Source organism: Equus quagga, chromosome 16 (assembly GCF_021613505.1).
Source record: "Equus quagga isolate Etosha38 chromosome 16, UCLA_HA_Equagga_1.0, whole genome shotgun sequence".
NCBI classification, from domain to species: domain Eukaryota; kingdom Metazoa; phylum Chordata; class Mammalia; order Perissodactyla; family Equidae; genus Equus; species Equus quagga.
In genome coordinates, this window is record NC_060282.1 from 65,466,125 (window position 1) to 65,485,497 (window position 19,373).

The 19,373-nt window shown below is 36.4% G+C and overlaps 1 protein-coding gene across 2 annotated transcripts in view; it reads right to left on the minus strand.

Annotated features, from left to right (window-relative positions):
• ARFGEF1 (ADP ribosylation factor guanine nucleotide exchange factor 1) overlaps positions 1 to 19,373 on the minus strand; it is a 150,428-nt gene that overhangs the window by 83,927 nt on the left and 47,128 nt on the right. For both annotated transcript variants that reach the window (XM_046641682.1, XM_046641683.1), the window contains exons 5-7: positions 18,538 to 18,717; positions 12,541 to 12,817; positions 9,074 to 9,184 (exon numbers count right to left, since the gene is read on the minus strand). In XM_046641682.1, the coding sequence (XP_046497638.1) occupies positions 9,074 to 9,184; positions 12,541 to 12,817; positions 18,538 to 18,717 (568 nt within the window). The remainder of the gene's footprint in view (positions 1 to 9,073; positions 9,185 to 12,540; positions 12,818 to 18,537; positions 18,718 to 19,373) is intronic.

The window sequence follows — 19,373 nt, forward strand, 5'->3', positions numbered from 1 at the left end:
TGGAAAGTTTTTTTCTGAAAAGGCCAAGAGAGTAAACATTTTGGGCTTTACAGGCAATATGGTCTCTGTTCCAACTATTCAACTCTGCTTTTGTAGTGCAAAGGCAGTCACTAGAGGCAATACACAAACAAATGAGCATGGCTGTGTTCAAAACAAACTTTATTTACAAAATAAGCAGTGGACCACATTTGACTCATGGAAAAGGTGTGTCAAACCCTGATATATAAATTATTAGATTTTTAAAGAATGCATAGGCACACAATGCTTGCTTTCTTCCCTGACTGAAAGTGTACGGGCGTTTTCAAAAATTTATACTTCCCAAGATCACAGCCTCTTCTTTAGTCTCTACACTTTCCTATTTGGTAATCTTATGGATTCAATTACAAATTTTAACAGAATGGCTCCCATCTACAGCACCTCCTTTGATATTTCTTAAGCCAGAGTTCTATATTTCCATTACATACTTCATAAACATTTTCACATGGATGGTGCGCCTGCAGGTCCAATTCAATGTCAACATAAAAATTAGTACCTTTTTTCTCAAGCCAACTTCTCCAACACGATTCAATTCTACTAATAGTACCACCATCCACCTCCCCTTTTAGACTCAAAAACTGGGACACCACCTGCACTGAAAAGAGTTAACGTAGCAGGCTTGAGACTGCCTATCCTTAATACGCTTGCTTGCAGGATTGGCCCTTGGCATCTGGGAACTTACATTTTGGAAGGGTTCCCACTATTCCCAGGGCTAGTAAGCATGGCTGTCGGTGCCTAAACTGTTTGTACAAATAATGTGCTTTATGCTGAATATCAGCTTTCCTTCTGGGAATCTGGAATTTTGGTACATGCAGGTAGAAGGTGCCTACACGCCCAGCCCCCAATAAAAGCCTTGGGAATCCAGTCTCTAAGGAGCTGCCCTGGAAGACAACACTTTATAATTTGATACGGGAGGAATTAAGAGCTTTCTGTGTGACTACACTGGGAGAGAACTCTTGGAAGTATGCTCCTGATTTCCTCCAGACTTTGCCCCATACACCTTTTCCCTTTGATGATTTTGCCTTGTACCTTTACATGGTAATAAATCATAGTGATGAGTATAACTACTATATATAATGAGTCCTGTGAGTCCTTCTGTTGAATCATCAAACCTTGAGGTAACTTTGGGGACCTTTGACGTACCTTTTCTCTTTTTCACTCAGGTATTTAATCAGTTTCAAAGTCTTCTTGATTCAACATACATTATCTTACTCCTCATTCACAGTTTTCCTCTGCATTTCCACTGTTACTGTCCTATTCAGGATTGGATTACTGAACTGATCTCCTGCTGGACTTCCTATTTCCCCACTTTGCTCCTTAAAACATAATTCTAAACATTTCACTTCTTAGTTCTAAAATCTTCAATGGTAACTCATTTTGTCATAGAATGAAGTCCAATATCCAGAACCTGGAATTTATAACCATCCATTGGTTAGCTCCAAACTACTTCTTTAATCTTATTTTCTATTGAATGACATTACATACTTTATACTTCAGCCAAACCACCACCTGCTAATTCCCAGGTCATTCTCTCCTCTAGACTTTAGCTAATAGAGATTCCAATACTTTAAGTACCATTCCCCATACCTGTGTGAATCCATACAGTCTAAATTCAAGTGTCATGATCTCCTACATGAAGCCCACCCCAATCACTTTAGTTAGGAATAATCACTCTATTTTCAGAATTTTAACAGGATTTTAGCTGTTTCATTCTAATGGCACTTATCATTTTATACCTTGAATTAGTCTTACATACATACATTCCAGAACCCTTTTCCTCCAGAGCATGTTCTATCTTGGATTAACTTTTGTAAGCTCCTAAAGTGCCACACAACTGTATGTACTTCATAAGGATTTTCTGAATGAAAAGATGAATAAAAAAGGAAAAAATGAGGAGGCCAATCAGATGAATGCCTGATTCTAGTGTTGTACTAAGGAAGGAAATACAGCCTTAGAAATAATGTTGCGTGAATTAAGTATGGCTGAAACAGTACAATTATCATTCAAGAGCCATACTGTACATTAAGTCATCCCTCTAGAAGTATATGTAGCAAGGTACTATGCTTAATCCTGTGCAAGAAACCATGAGTAAAACAAACTTCAGTGGATTGGTCTCAAATCTAATCCTATCTATAATAATATTTATGAAAAACTTGAGTGAAATTCCTAACAGACCTCAAAACATTTTTATAATACAATCCATAACATAGGATCTGAACCTATACCAACTATGACTTGGTTGTGATGATAAAGGCATAAGAAATCACAATTTTTCCCACAAAGATATGAAATACTCAAAACCAAATCAACCCAAACATTTTCCAGTTTATAAAGTTTAGCACCTTTAGGAATATCTGGGAGAATATACCCTTAGCCCTCTCCAACCAAACACAAGAACAAAAAATAAAATGATTATAAAACCTTTTTTAATGGGGTGGGAAACAGTAGGTTTTTATAAAAAATTATATCTGAAGCTGGAGATAAAAAGGAGTACTCTTCTATACCCAAAGATTCCCTTAAATATTTTTTTATGCACATACTCTCTAATTTGAGAAGGAGCTTATATTTTTGTCCTTTTTGTGCAATACATTATAAAAACAGCCTCTAGACCAGAGTGACATCAGCATCATTGGGGAGTGAACTCTTCCCATATTCTCATCCCTAAGATACAATGAAAAAGACATTCATAAACCAACAGAGGACATTCACACAATACAAAAGATGTCTAAGAGAGACACACAGCCAAATATCTGAAGGTGGAGGTGCTGGACCCCCAAGGAAGAAGTGGAAGGAGGTAAGGGGATCTCCTCTCCATCCCCCAACATCAGTGACCTAGGGTGCAACCACGAGCAACTCTGAGACAAAGATGGGGGAAGGGCAGCTCGCCACAGGAACACTTTCACTCTCCAAATTCCATCACAACCTGTGGGAAGGCCCAACACAGGGGTGGGTAAGCTATTGCAGGGGTGTCTCCATCAAGTCAGCACCACAGGAGAGCAGATAGTGAGAGCAGAGCAAAAACATCCCTGAGATCATACATGAAAGAAAGCGCCCCTACAACCACTCAGCACTCCAGCTCAGACAGTTGGCCAGAGTGCCCCTGCATACATTAGAAAAGCAGCAGCTGTGAGCGAACAAGCCAGAAATCACAAATGAGACCTGTTAGCATAGATTCTAAGGACAGACACAGATGCCAGGGACTGTGGTGGGCTCAGAATACACAGCTCCTGATCTCCCCCCAGTGGTGGCAGGTGGAATCTGCAACCAGATACTATCATTACACAAAGGCACAGATCCACGTCATTGAACAGTATAAAGAAACATATTAATACTCCAGACCAGAAGATAAATATCCAGCAACCAGAAGTCAACCCTGAAAGCACAGAAATTTACAATCTAAATGACAGAGAATTCAAAATAACTATCACAAAGAAAGTCAACAAGTCACAAGAAAATACAGACGGTTCAATGAAATCAGGAACAAATTAATGAACAGAGGGAATTCTTCACAAAAGACATTGAAACTATAAAGAAAAACCAATCAGAAATGTTGGAGATGAAAAACAAAATGGAGGAGTTAAATAAAAATCTGGACACTCTGAAAAACAGAGCTGATTTATGAAGGACAGAATTAGTAGTCTGGAGAACAGAAATACAGAAATGCTTAAGATGGAGGAGGAGAGAGAACTAAGAGTAAAAGGAAATGAAGAAACTCTGTGAGAAATATGTGAGTCAATCAGGAAATGCAACATAAGGATTCTAAGTAGTGAGAGGGAGACCAGGTGAAGAACGGAACTGAAAGCTTGCTCAAAGAAATAATGGCTGAGAACTTTCCAAACCTGGGGAAGGAGCTGGAAATACAAGTAAAAGAAGCTAACAGAACTCCTAATTATACCAATGTAAAAAGACCTTCTCCAACGCATATATTAATAAAACTGGCAAAAGCCAATGATAAAGAAAAAATATTAAGGGCAGTAAAGCAGAAGAAAATAACTTACAAAGGAACCCACATCAGGCTTTCAGTGGATTTCTCAGCAGAAACTTTACAGGCTAGGACAGAGTGGAATGATATACTCAAAATTCTGAAAGACAGAAACTTTCAGCCAAGAATACTCTATCCAGTGAAAATATCCTTCAGATATGATGGAAAAATAAAGAATTTCTCAGATGAACAAAAGCTGAAGGAGTTATTGTCACAAGAACCCCCCCAGAAGAAATGATGAAGAAGGTCCTCATATCTGAAAAAAAGCCAAAAAACAAAAACAGAAAGGGTTTACAAAGCCTTAAGCAAGGAGACAGACAAAATCATAAAATTGCAGCTCTCTATCAGAACAGGTTAGCAAACAGTTAATTACAATGTTAAAGATACAGGGAACAAAAACATCAAAAATAAATATAATCTTATCACTTTAACCACAAACTCAGAACACAATAGGTTGTGACAACACCAGCTTAGAAGGGGAAGTGTAAAGGGATGGAACTGGCATAGACTAAGGAAATAAGAGGCTATCAGAAAATAGACTACCTCATCTACGAGATTTTTTTATACAAACCTCATGGTAACCACTAAACAAACAATCAGAATAGAGACACAAATGATAAATAAAGAGAAAAATGAGAAAATCACCATAGGGAACTACCAAACTGAACTGGAGTCCAAAATACACAGGACAAGAAACAAGGGAAATACAGAACAAAAAGAAAAAGAGTGATAAAATGGCAGCATTAAGCCCTCATATATCGATAATCACTCTAAATATAAATGGATTGAATTCTCCAATCAAAAGACACAGAGTGGGTGGATGAATTAAAAAACAAGACCCAACAGGGGCTGGCCCTGTGGCCGAGTGGTTAAGTTCGTGCGCTTCACTGCAGGCAGCCCAGTGTTTCGTTGGTTTGAATCCTGGGCGCGGACATGGCACTGCTCATCAAACCACGCTGAGGCAGCATCCCACATGCCACAACTAGAAGGACCCACAACGAAGAATATACAACTATGTACCAGGGGGCTTTGGGGTGAAAAAGGAAAAAATAAAATCTTTTTAAAAAAAAAAAAAAAAACAAGACCCAACAATATGCTGCTTCCAGGAAACACATCTCAGCTCTAAAGACAAACAAAGGCTCAGAGTGAAGGTATACAAGATGATACTCTAAGCTAATGGCAAACAGAAGAAAGCAAATGTTGCCATACTTATATCAGACAAAGCAGAATCCAAGATAAAAAAAAGGCAACGAGAGACAAAGAGGAGCAGTATATAATGATAAAAGGGATAATGTGATAGGGTGCTCCTAACACAGGAGCATCAAGTACATAAAGTACATAGCTACTAACAGACCTAAAGGGAGAAATTAACACCACCACAATAATAGTAGGGGACCTCAACACCCCACTTACATCAATGGATAGAAAGTCAACAAGAAAATAGTGGAATTAAATAAAACACTAGATCAGATGGACTTAACAGATACATGCAGAACACTCTATCCAAAACCAGCATAATAAACATTCTTCTCAAGTGCACAAGGAACATTTCTGAGGCTACACCATATGTCAGGGAACAAAGCAAGCTCCAACAAATGTAAGAAGACTGAAGTCATATCAAGCATCTTATCCAACCATAATGCTATGAAGCTAGAAAACAATTACAAGAAAAAAGCTGAGAAAGTCACAAATACGTGGAGACCAAACAACATGCTACTGAACAACCAATGGATCACTGAAGAAATTAAAAGAGAAATCAAAAAGCATCTGGAAACAAATGAAAACAAAAATACACCATACCAACTCATATGGGATGCAGCAAAAGCAGTCCTAAGAGGGAAATTCATAGCAATAAAGGCCACTCTTAAACAAACAAGAAAAATCTCAAATAAGCCATCTTAAACTATACCTAACAGAATTAGAAAAAGAACTAACGAAGCCCAAAGTCAGCAGAAGGAAGGAAATAATAAAAAAGTAGGCAGAAATAAATGAATTTGAAACAACAAAACACACTGTAGAAAAGATCAATGAAAGAAAGAAGTGGTTCTTAGAGAAGATAAACAAAATTGACAAACCCTTAGCTAGACTAAGAAAAAAGAGAGAGAGCTCAAATAAATAAAATTAGAAATGAAAGACGACAAATTACAACAGATACCACAGAGATACAAGGGATTTATAAGAGAATATTATGAAAAACTATATGCCAACAAATTTGACAACCTAGAAGAAATGGGTAAATTCTTAGACTTACACAACTTCCCAAAACTGAATCAAGAAGAAAGAGATAATCTGAATACACCAATGACGAGTAAAGAGATTAAAACAGTAATCAAAACCCTCCGCAAAACCAGAAGTCCAGGACCAGATGACTTCTATGGAGTATTCTACCAAATGTTCAAAGAAGATTTAATACCTATCTTTCTCAAACTATTCCAAAAGTTTGAAGAAGACAGAACACTTCCTAACACATTTTATAAGGCCAACATCACCCTGATCTCAAAGCCAGACAAGGACAACACAAAGAAGGAAAATTACAGGCCAATATCGCTGATGAACATAGATGCAAAAATCCTCAACAAAATACTGGCAAACCGAATACAGTAATACACTCAAAAGATCATACACCATGATCAAGTGGGATTTATAGCAGGAATGCACATCTGCAAATCAATCAACGTGATACACTACATCAACAAAATGAAGAATAAAAAGCACATGATCATTTCAAAAGATGTAGAGAAAGCATTTGACAAGATCCAACATCCATTTATGACAAAAGCTCTTAATAAAAATGGGTATTTAAGGAAAGTATCTCAACATAATAAAGGCCATATATGACAAACCCACAGCCAACATCACATTCAATGGGGAAAAGCTGAAAGCTATCCCTGCGAGAACAGGAACAAGACAAGGGTGCCCACTCTTGCCAGTTTTATTCAATATAGTACTGGAGGTTTTGGCCAGAGCAATTAGGCAAGAAAAAGAAATAAATGGAATCCAAACAGGCAATGAAGAAGTGAAACTCTTGCTGTTTGCAGACGACATGATTTTCTACATAGAAAACTCTAAAGAATCCATGGGAACACTATTAGAAATAATCAACAACTACAACAAAGCTGCAGGGTACAAAATCAACTTACAAAAATCAGTTGCATTTCTATATTCTAATAACGAACTAGCAGAAAGAGAACTCCAGAATAGAATCCCATTTATAATCACAACAAAAAGAACAGAATATCTAGGAATAAACTTAATCAAGGAGGTGAAAGATCTATATGATGAAAACTATAAGACATTATTGAAAGAAATCAATGATGACATAAGGAAATGGAAAGATATTCCATGCAAATGGATAGCAAGAATAAATACAGTTAAAACGTCCCTACTACCTAAAGCAATTTAAAGATTCAATGCAATCCCAATCAAAATCCCAGTGACATTCTTCACAGAAATAGAACAAAGAGTCCTAAAATTCATATGCAGCAACAAAAGACCCCAAACAGCTAAAGCAATCCAGAGAAAAAAGAACAAAGCTGGAGGAATCACAATCCCTGACTTCAAAATATACTACAAAGCTGTAGTAATCGAAACAGCATTGTGGTGGTACAAAAACAGACCTCAGATCAATGGAACAGAATGAAAGTCCAGAAATAAAACCACACCTCTAAGACAGCTAATCTTCAAGAAAGGATCTAAGAACATATAAGGGAGAAAGGCAAGTCTCTTTAATAAATTGTCTTGGGAAAACTGGACAGCTACATAAAAAATCATCAAAGTAGATCACTATTTTTCACATACAGAAAAATTAACTCAAAATGGATCAAAGACTTGAAGATAAGACCTGAAACCATAAAACTCCTAGAAGAAAATACAGGCAGTATACTCCTTGCCATCAGTCTTATAGAGATGTTTTCAAATACCATATCTACTTGGACAAGAGAAACAAAAGAAAAAATAAACAAATGGGACTTCACTGGCCTAAAGAGCTTCTGGAAGGCAAAAGAAACCAGGAACAAAATGAAAAGAAAACCTACCAAATGGAAGAAAATATTTGAAAATCATATATCCGACAAGGAGTTAATCTCCAAAATATATATATAAAAAACTCACACAACTCAACAACAAAAAACCAAACAACCTGATCAAAAAATGGGCACAGGATATGAACAGACATTTTTTCCAAAGAAGATATACATATGGCAAAAGGGCACATGAAAAGATGTTGAACATCACTAAGCATCAGGGAAATGCAAATCAAAACTACTCTAAGATATCACCTCACAGCCGTTAGGATGGCTATAATCACTAAGACAAAAAATAACAAATGTTGGAGAGGATGTGGAGAAAAGGGAACTCTCATACACTGCTGGCGGGAATGTAAACTGGTGTGGCCACTATGGAAAACAGTATGGAGATTTCTCAAAAAATTAAAAACAGAAATAGCATGTTACCTAGCTATCCCACTACCATGTCTTTATCCAAAGAACTTGAAATCAACAATTCAAAGACTTATGCACCCCTATGTTCACTGCAGCATTACTCACAATAGCCAAGAAGTGGAAGCAACCCAAGTGCCCACTGACTGATGATTGGATAAAGAAGATGTTATACACACACACACACACACACACACACACACACACACACACACACACAGAGGAATATTACTCAATCATCAAAAAAGACAAAATTGTCCCATTCACAACAACATAGATGGACCTTGAGGGTATTACGTTAAGTGAAATAAGCCAGACAGAGAAAGACAAACACTCATTCACTCATTCAATCATTCATATGATTTCACTCATATGTGGAAGATAAACACATGGATAAAGATAACAGTTTAGTGGTTACCAGACAGGAAGGGGGTTTAGGGGTGGTCATAAGGGGTAAAGGGGCACATTTATATGGTGACTGACAAATAATAACATATCACTGAAATTTCACAATGTTATAAACTATGATCACCTCAATAAAATTTTAAAAAAATAGTCTCTCTAATCACATAAAATACCATTAAGAGAAGATAATCTAATTTCAAGTACAAAATACTACCTCCAACAACGATGTTCACCATTTCTTCTACAATGCTCTGTACAATGTCTTGTGGCTTTTCCTCACAGTCATGGTTTTCTCCATCATACAATATATCATTTTTAGATAATGCTTGAAAAAAGAAAAATTCAAGAAAACATTATTTTAATTTTTTGGAAACTTCTACTGAACACTGATAATGAAAAACTTTCCTAAGAACATTAAGAATAAAAGAAAAAAAATCAGACAGATATCTGAAACTAGATGAAAGTGTATGTTAAACTTTCCAACTTATAACCAAATCAAATTTTAAAATATTTTATAAATTTAAGTCAATTTTAATGATTCATTTGACAAGCTAGTAAATGATTATCCAACTTAAGGGAATTTTCTAGATTATTCCTTTAAGAACCAAAATTTTTAAAAGTATTTTGAATGAAACGTTTCTAACATGTCCCACATACTCATCAAATAATACATTAAATTTAATTAAAGCTTGTTTTGACTCATTAGGCTCATCAATAGCAAGCTCATTATTCTGCTCTAATATAGTAAGTTCCTTGAAGAAGTAGAGATAGGGCCATCTGGGCCTCCACCAGTGCTTTCTAGCCCTTCCTTACTATTTCTTCCCCAATTTAACTTTAATCGAAAACACATATAACTGCCAATCAGAACTTCCAAACAGCATAAGAGAAAGTGATAAAACTTGACATTCCAGTTAGCTTGTATAAACTACTGCACTATTTTTATCTACTTATTTTTATCTTTTATCCTATCTTTTATAGGATTCCCACCAGATTTTTTGAAATGCTGAAAATATCTCAGGAAGGCTCAATTAGCACTTTATGATGCTTTGGGAGCCAGGACCCTGTTCTAGGAGCCACTTCCCTCCACCAAATGGCATCAGACTGCATATTAGCTGATAGTGCTGCTGTCTACACCCCTGCCCGACTCACACTTCTATAAAGGATCGATATTTCTAATTCTGGCTTCCAGAAGCATGCCCTCCCTATTGTTCACTGCCCCTAATCTATTGTTTGCTGCATTCTACATAATATTGAATGCCACAAGGGGAAATCTGATAAATAAGCATGACAAATTAGTAACCTTATTTTATTTTTTAAAAAATCCAAATACAGCAGCATTTAGACTCTTCTGTGGAGTAAAAATATATAAATTCCTTGACAGATAATTTTTCCACCATTCTTAAGCTTTGTATTTCTGTGCTCTAGTTGGCTAAAATTACCCAGAATCTGAAAATCAGAGGATCAACATACTATACAGTCACTAAAATGTGCACAAAATGATTAGTGCACCAAGAATCAATTAGAGATTATCTAACAGAAATGGATCAGAGTAACAGTGAATAATATTTATTACACATAGGAGATGAGTAGAGAAGTTAACTATTATATCCAAAGTTACATAGCTAGTAAGTGACAGAGATGTGGTTCAAAGCAGGTAATCTAACTCCGGAGCATGAACTCTTAACCAATGGGTCTCAGGTAGAATTTTCATTTATATCAGCTGTTGGGAGAAAAACAACATTTAAAGCCAAAATAATCATAACTATGCCATAGGGAATTATGTCTTATTTATAATTCTGTATCCTATAAGGTACCTACAGTGGTACCTCATACACAGCAGATGCTTCCATTCCTTGGGTCTCAGGTCATGTTTGTTTCTTCTGTCAGAAAATTTCCTAAACTTTCTAGATAACCAATTCCTACTCCTATTTATCAAGATTCAACTAAAACACTGCTTTCTTTACAAAGGTATTCCCTAACTGTCCTTGGCAGAATCACCTTATGCATGCCACTTTAAAAATATTTATCACATTGCATCTCATTTATACACGCCTGACCATCGGGGCAGACCATGAGCACCCTAAGAGCAATGGCTGTATCTCTATCAGCTTTTTAACCCCAAGTCCTAGCACAAAAGTACCGAGGTCACAGTATGCTAAACAAATGTTTGCTGAAGGCACGGATGAAGGAACATACAAAGTCCCAGCTTTATTAGAGATTAGCCCTTTGAGCCAGTCCCTTTAAGCTCACAGTAAAAGGAGGGGAAATTCTGGCAACACCAGGCTAGAAAAATATAAATCATATAAGCAGTATAGATTTACTATCAACTTGATTACTGTGAATGATGGGTTTATCAAAATTATCCTTTTTAAAATAAATAGTAAAGTACTATTAAAAATAGTAAAACAGTGGGGCCGGCCCGGTGGTGCAGCGGTTAAATTTACACATTCCACTTCTCGGTGGCCCGGGGTTCGCCAGTTCGGATCCTGGCTGCGGACATGGCACCACTTGGCACGCCATGCTGTGGTAGGTGTCCCACATATAAAGTAGAGGAAGATGGGCATGGATGTTAGCTCAGGGCCAGGCTTCCTCAGCAAAAAGAAGAGGACTGGCAGTAGTTAGCTCAGGGCTAATCTTCCTCCAAAAAGAAATTAAAGTAAAGTAAATTAAATTAAACTTAAAAAAAGAAAACAGAAATAGTAAAACAGCATCTATTCGTGCCACTGCTGATGTTCATGCCACTATTAAGTTAGGGAAAAGATGTGTTACAAAAAGAAAAATCAAGAGCTGAAAATATATTATAGAAGTCTTTCCTCAAAGCGAAGTAAAAACGGAGAATTCAGATGAATTGTAACTAAGCCCTAACCATACTCATTCTTCACAACCATACTGGATAGGCAAGAGAATTTCCATCATCTTTTGACACCAAGCTAAGGAAAAACAAAGGGAACAGCCAAATTCCCTGGTAGTTTTATAGAACGGCTAAAGTCGAGAATAATGTCTGAGGGGAGAAACAACTTCATGTGATTATTTTTACAGAAACAGATTTGTAAAATAAATGTGTGTAATTTAATTTCTGTAATCTTGTAAATTTTTTCTTATAAGTCGATTTACTTATGAAAAAACACTGGCAGAGAACATCTCAATTTTAGTGATTAATACACATCGGGATATAAAAATAAATGAAATTTTTTTTTATGTCAGGTGGTTACTCAAAAGATTTTTTTATATTTAATTTCAGTACTTTTTTACCATAATATTTTCTGAATAATATAATGATTTCCTAAAATTTTTAGTCACATTCCAGAAAACCTTACTAAATAAATAGGTCTTGTTTGCCATGAAACTAACTTTAAGAAAACTGAAGTTCCTATATAACATGCTAACAGACATTTATGATCCTCTTTAGTAACACATATCTCCTCCAAAGTAAGTCCATAAATCACACTGCTCATGAGAGACTAGCGAATGCATAGCATCGTTAATAGATGTTTTGTGGCTTCAAGTGAAATTAACTTTACCAGCTAGGATGGAAATAGTCCACAATTACCACAATGTGTCTGCTATCTACTAAGCAGTATTGCCCTTTCCACATTTCTTTATCAAAAAACTCATTCCTACACTGTTCTCTTAACATACACACACACAATGCCCCCGACAATCCCTTCTTAAAAAGATTACTTTCAGCTGCAGTTGCCTGATCAGCTTCAGTCTGTTCATTTTCTGCACTGGAAATATCAGATCCATTTTCAGGCTCTGTGTCATCCTGAAGGCTTTTATCCACATCATTTGTATGGGAATCAAGGTCCCCTTCATGATCTTGGGATATATGATCAACAGTCTGAGGTGGCAAGTATCTAAGTTGAGGTGATTCAGGCTCATGATGGCTTACTGGAGACTGCAACAGATGATGATGCTGCCGATGCCTTTCTTTTTCCATTTGTTTGGCTTCCTGCAACTGGAAAGAAATAGAGTAATTTCCAGTATTAGTAAAATAAGTTGTTTAAAATTTGGAAGAGCAATGTTATGCTCAACTATAAACCCCTTATAAAAAGTGCCACCTTGTCTCTAGGCCTAGAAATTGTAGTCCATCAGAAACAAAGAACATAAAATACACTAAAAACAAGATGGAAACTGGTATACAAGAACACAGATGAAAGTCTTTATGTATCCTCTTTTCATTATTCTTGGTGTTTGAATGATGTGAATGTATTACCAAAACAATAAAAAAAACCACTAAAATAATTTTTAATAGCCTCAGGGTAATAATTGGATCGTTGCCAGTAGTGGATTTACCTAAAATCAAATCAAAGTTTTACTACGAGAGAAAAGAAGTGGATGAGAGAATAAAATACACACACACACACATATACTGATTTTTACTTATCCATAGAGAAACAAAGGCTAGAAGATACACAAGAAAACTAGTAATAATGGATACCTACTGGAGGCGGAGGTTAGAAAGTGACCAAATTGGAAACAAGAGTGAGAAGGAACTTTTCAGTGTATACTTTTCTGTAACATGTTCTTACAACACCTTGTCAAATGTCTTTTAATTAAAAAATAATAAAACTACATTTAATAAATAAAATTGCAAAGAGTATTTAAATGCCTCTGCCCAGTCATTTAATAAGATTGAAAAAATTAAATCTACAAATGTTCGAGTTTTGTTTTAGGAAATCTGTCATTATTATGTATATAATACTACCTATAAAACTGGCTCACTTATAAGATGCTAAAAATAGTAACAATCAGGATCATAGGGTTTCATTTTTTTAGCACTTTATTGCTTTTAGACACATTTTTCATTCTCATGACCTAGTAAGAATGATTCTCACAGAATTAATATCCACAAAGATAAATATCTTACAATGTTAAACATGAACATTTCATATTCACTAATATTATTGCAGGTTATGTGGAAATACCAGAACTAATTATATGAATTTATAAAACAAATTTGAACTAAAAGATTTTAATGCCCAAAAGGTAGGAAGAGCCTTATAACCCACATGGTCTGAATCCCTTATTTTTTGTTTTTTAAAGATTTTATTTTTTTCCTTTTTCTCCCCAAAGCCCCCAGGTACATAGTTGTATATTCTTAGTTGTGGATCCTTCTAGTTGTGGCGTGTGGGACGCTGCCTCAGCGTGGTTTGATGAGCAGTGCCATGTCCGCGCCCAGGATTCGAACCAACGAAACACTGGGCCGCCTGCAGTGGAGCGCGCGAACTTAACCACTCGGCCACGGGGCCAGCCCCCAAATCCCTTATTTTAAAGATAAAGACGTTGATGGGCATGACCAGTTGCACAGTTGGAATCAGAACAGAATTCTCAGATCAATACTTAATAACCCATTCATGAGAAAGTCAACCTCCAAATTAAAGTGAGAAGACTGTGACATGCAATCCAATCTCAGGCTCAGCCTAACTACAGCTAATCTGCACCATGATTTAGTGGGGCAAGCATGTGCTTTGCAATTACAGACAAGGATTATATCAAATTCTAGCTTTTTCTACTTATTCCAGAGTTATAGAAACTCCAGAAATATCCTTGAGGAAAAAAACGGAAATGTTATTGCATAAAAATAGGCCTTTAAACATTTTATACACACTTCCATACTTTCTAGAATAGGGTTTCTCAACATTAGTACTATTGACATTTTAGATTGGATAATTCTTTGTTCTGGGGGGCTGTCCTCTGTACTGGGCACAGCGTGTTCAGCAACATCCTTATCCTCTACCCATTATATGCCAGTAACAGCCTCCCCACCTGGGTCATGACAATCCAAAGTGTCTCAAATCTGGCTTCAACCTCCCATGGTTCATCTCCAGTTGAGAACCATGGTTCAAAAGAAATTTAGCATTTTCTCTTTTGAAGTAATTTTAGAACTGAGCATTTTGTAGAGAGTTTTATGGGGGAGGGGGAGAGGATTATCAGTAGCACATATAAATGAATTAGACTAATACCTTAGAATATTTTAGTAAATGTGGAAGTTAAATCAGTCTGCTCCCCTTCTAATTTCCTTTCTCTCCCCTTCCTTCTTTTCAATAATTATCGAGAGCACAGAACTAAATATCCTTCATGACACGAAACATGTTCACAGCCTTTATCACAATTCAGTTACATACTTATTTGTGTGATTACCCCCCTCTATGTCCAGTTTGTAAGACCTTTGAAGGTAGTGATCAAGTTAGTTTGCCCAGCACCGTATACCTGAGGTCTAGAACGGTGACAGGACTAGAGAAGCAATGTACTTAAATCTTGTTGAACAAGTCAAACAAATGTAACATATTTCTGCCACTAAAAAGCGATAAAATAAACCTTGTTGAACATGTCAAACCAATAAAACTTATATTTCTGCCATAAAATTATTTTCATTCATTTCTTTAAAAAGCCAAGTGGTTAAGTTTGCACGCTCTGCTTCAGCAGCCCAGGGTTTCGCCAGTTTGAATCTTGGGCGCGGACATGGCACTGCTCATCAAGCCACGCTCTGAGGCAGCGTCCCACACGCCACAACTAGAAGGACCCACAACTAAAAAACACTGGGGGGCTTTGGGAGAAAAAAATTTTTTTAAAAATATTTAAAAAAACAACCTATTATTTGTGGTTGCAAAATATCAGAAGTAATCCAATGTCAATACACAGAAGAGTGAAGGAATAGAGTACAGTACATCCTAGAGTACTATGCATCTGTAAAAAAGAATGAAGAAGATCTCTAAGGACTGATCTTGACTGCTTTCCAGGTCATAATACTAAGCAGAAAGAGCAAAGTACAAAAGAGCCTTATAGTATGCAGGTAGCCAACCTTTAAGATGGCCACCAATGATCTCTACCTCTTGATTTTCACTTCTTTGTAGACTTCTCTCCCACATTGTTCCAGGGATGGTCTGGGTGGCAACTTCTAGACATTGCAGCTTCTGTCTTATTGCCCTCTCTCTCAGATCATCTACCCTCGCGGAAGACAGCTTCCATGTCATTAGCAGCCCTATGAGACCCACATGGTAAAAAAAACCTCAAGCCTTTCTGGCCAACAGTCAGTGAAGAACAGAGGTCTTTCACTAACAGCCAAATGAGTGAGCCTAGAAGTGCATCCTCTAGCCCAATAAAGCCTTTAAATGACTGCAGCCCCAGCTGACATCACGATCCATGTAGTCAACTGCAACCTCATCCAAAACCCAAGCCCAACCACCTAGCTAAGCCACTCTTCGATTCTGGACCCTCAGAAACGGTGAGAGATAAGCAGCTGAAGTTTGGGGTATTTGTAATACAGTGATAGAGAACTAATATAGTATGCTACCTTTCATCTAAGAAAGAAGATACATGAAACTATACATGTATCTGCTTATTTATGCTAAAGAAATGCAGGAAGGATAAACTAGAAACAAATGAGATTAGCTACACTGAAGGGATGTAAAGAAGGGAGGAAGAGGAATGGAGTGGTAGGAACAGGAGGGAACAGTACTCCTCTTGAGCATAACTTTTGTGTAGCTCTGACTCTTACAGCATATTCACGGTTAACATATTCAAAAAATAAATAAGCAATTAAAACTAACAAGGATGTCAGGGGTACTGAAATAGAAAAAAGACAGCGATAAGTGAACCTAATTCTATTATAAAGGAATAACATTCCTTTATAACAAATGTGGAAAAGAAAAGAACTAACCTAAGTAACTTCGGAAAACAATATTTTGAATGGATACTATAAGGCTAAAGACAAAAAGAACCAAATATAAATGCTGTAATCTACTTAGCAAATTTGCTTCTCACAGTGGTATGGGTTAGCAATTCTAAAACTATCTTAGGTGCATAATAGGAGTGAACAAATAACATGTGATAGAAACGAAAGCTTTATTTCTCACTGTTTAGAGAGAGGAAGTTACAAATTAAAAAGGGAGAAGGCAGAAATGAATCTTGTGATGTTGGATTAGAATCAGAAGTATGAGTATGAACACAGTTTTTTAACATATACAGATAAATAGTCACATGCAGGTGTAGGGGGTCAGGGGGTGAGGAGATGGGGTGAGTATACAGATATGTATTTCCTAGTTCTATCTGCTGAGAGGGCCTAGAAATAATAACACCCCAGCAGCAAGGAACACCCCTAGCACTCAGATTTTGGTTTCTAATCACCATTCTCCAATTGAAGAAGCCAGGCTCCCTGTTGAAGTGGTTGATTCCAGGGCTGAAGCAGAGACAATTCAAAGAGAGCCTGGAACATCCTAAGAGTCCAGAAAGTAAGGAGGTGCCCAAAAATGGATGAGAGTTTGTCCAAAGGACATAAGGTCAAAGCTGAAATAATTTGGGCAACAAAATAAATAATGATAGTATTGGATTATAACTCACAGAATAAAATAAATATCTATGAATACAGACTGATACACATAAAAAACTAAATAAATAGGAAAGAAGGAGAATAATTCCAGTTAATAAACAGAGAAGAGAGAAAGAGAAAATCACCAATAGGAAAACACCACAATAATTGTTGCCAACAAGATTCACTGATGGATACTTAAATTGGGGGGATGGGAGGAATATGAGGAGGAAATGGGATATTTGCATAGTTTTAAAGTATTTCTCCCTAGATATCTATTAACTGCAAAAGAATAACTAGTAACTTTAGAATGGAGGAACCTGGCAGATACAACATTAACCAAGTAATCAAGGTCAACATCACTGGTAATAAGACACATCAACATCATGAATTCCTGATATCATGCACTGAAAAGAACACACCATTGCTTTAGAGGTATTCTAGCATAAAAATGGACAACCTCATTCTAATCATGAGACAAGATTAGACAACACAAATTGAGGGACATTCAACAAAATAACTGATTAGTACCATTCAAAAGCGTCAAAGTGATGAAAGATAAGACTGACAAACTGTCACAAAGTGGAGAAGACTAAGACATAACAACAACGCACATTAAATGCAACATGGGATTCTGGATCAGATTCTGAAATGGGAAAAGGACAATAGTGGGAAAATTGGTGAAATTCAAGTAAGGTTTGTAGTTTACTTAATAGTATCGTACCAATGTTAATTCCTGCTGCTGATCATTGTAGTATGGTTATGTGAGATCCTGGCATTAAGGAAAGTAGGGTGAAGGGGATCTCTCTGTAATATTTTTGTAACTTTTCTGTTAAGTTTAAAATCAGTTCAAAATAAAAAGTTAGAAGATGGTTTTTAATTATGAAGACCTAGACAATTAAAAAGTAAATAAATAAATGATTCTCTAGCTGCTAATCTCTTGCTGAAAAGAAAAATTTCATCAATATAGAAAAGTATACTTATTTTTTAAAGGCTCAATGAATAAATAATTTTATATCAGAATAGATCAAATTAGGTAATTTCATATCTACATTACACTCATCTACTGAGCTTCAGTGATTTAAAAATACCAATTCATAAACACTTTCATGAGGAAGACGGCAATCAATATCTTTCACATTCTATTTGTGAACTAAAAAGAAAATTTTGTCCACAGTCAAACAAATCAGTAAACCTCAAAACAAAACAAAATACAAACACAGTATCACAGATCTCCAGTAAGTAGAACTATAAATGAAAGACATTCTTCTCTACAGGCACAAAGATTTCACTGTGATTTCCGTACCCTCTCTTCTATATGTGATGCCTGTGGTGTTCTACACAATCTCTCTTTCCTTAATACTTACTGCTTGGTTTTCCATGCGCGCAAAGATAACATTTAGCATCTGAGTAAGAGTAGCTTTGGCTGTTGTCTGATTGATGAGATTTTTGCTTGCTAGATAGATATTGTAACATGTTCTCACAGCTTGCAGTACAGTTCCTTCATGAATTTCTATGTGTTGAGATGTTACTGCAGTAAGTAAAGCCTTTAAAAAAGAAAAAAAAGACAAAGTCAAAGCAATTTTCTGCATCCAGAGTTTCAGCACAAAATTATATTGAGTATTTTTATATTAGAATTAAAACTTTCAGATACCATTACCACTTTCTGGGAGCGTACATAGAATTTCTACCTGTCTTGAATATATCATCAACTGTTACCGTATTTTGTTTTCCTCATTCTGGCAGTGGTTTCCACATTATCCTCCCAATGCCATAACATTAGAAGACCGTTTAACTAATTTGTTTCAACACATTTCATTTTAATAGAAGTATTATTTAATATAGTTTATGGGCCAGCCCCAAGGCGTAGTGGTTAAGTTTGCTGTGCTCCACTTCAGCAGCCCAGGGTTTGTGGGTTCGGATCCCAGGCATGGACCTATACCACTCGTCAGCCATGCTGGGGCAACAACCCACATACAACAAAGAGGAAGACTGGCACAGATGTTAGCTCAGAGTTAATCTTCCGCAAACAAGAAAAATTTTTTTAAAAAAGAGGAGGATTGGCAATGGATGTTAGCTCAAGGCGAATCTTCCTCAGCACCACCACCAACAAAAAAATGCACAGCATTGAAACTCTGTCACAGGAGAGCACAGATATGCCTCATATATCTGTTGAACTAGATTGTCAAATTTGGAGGATATA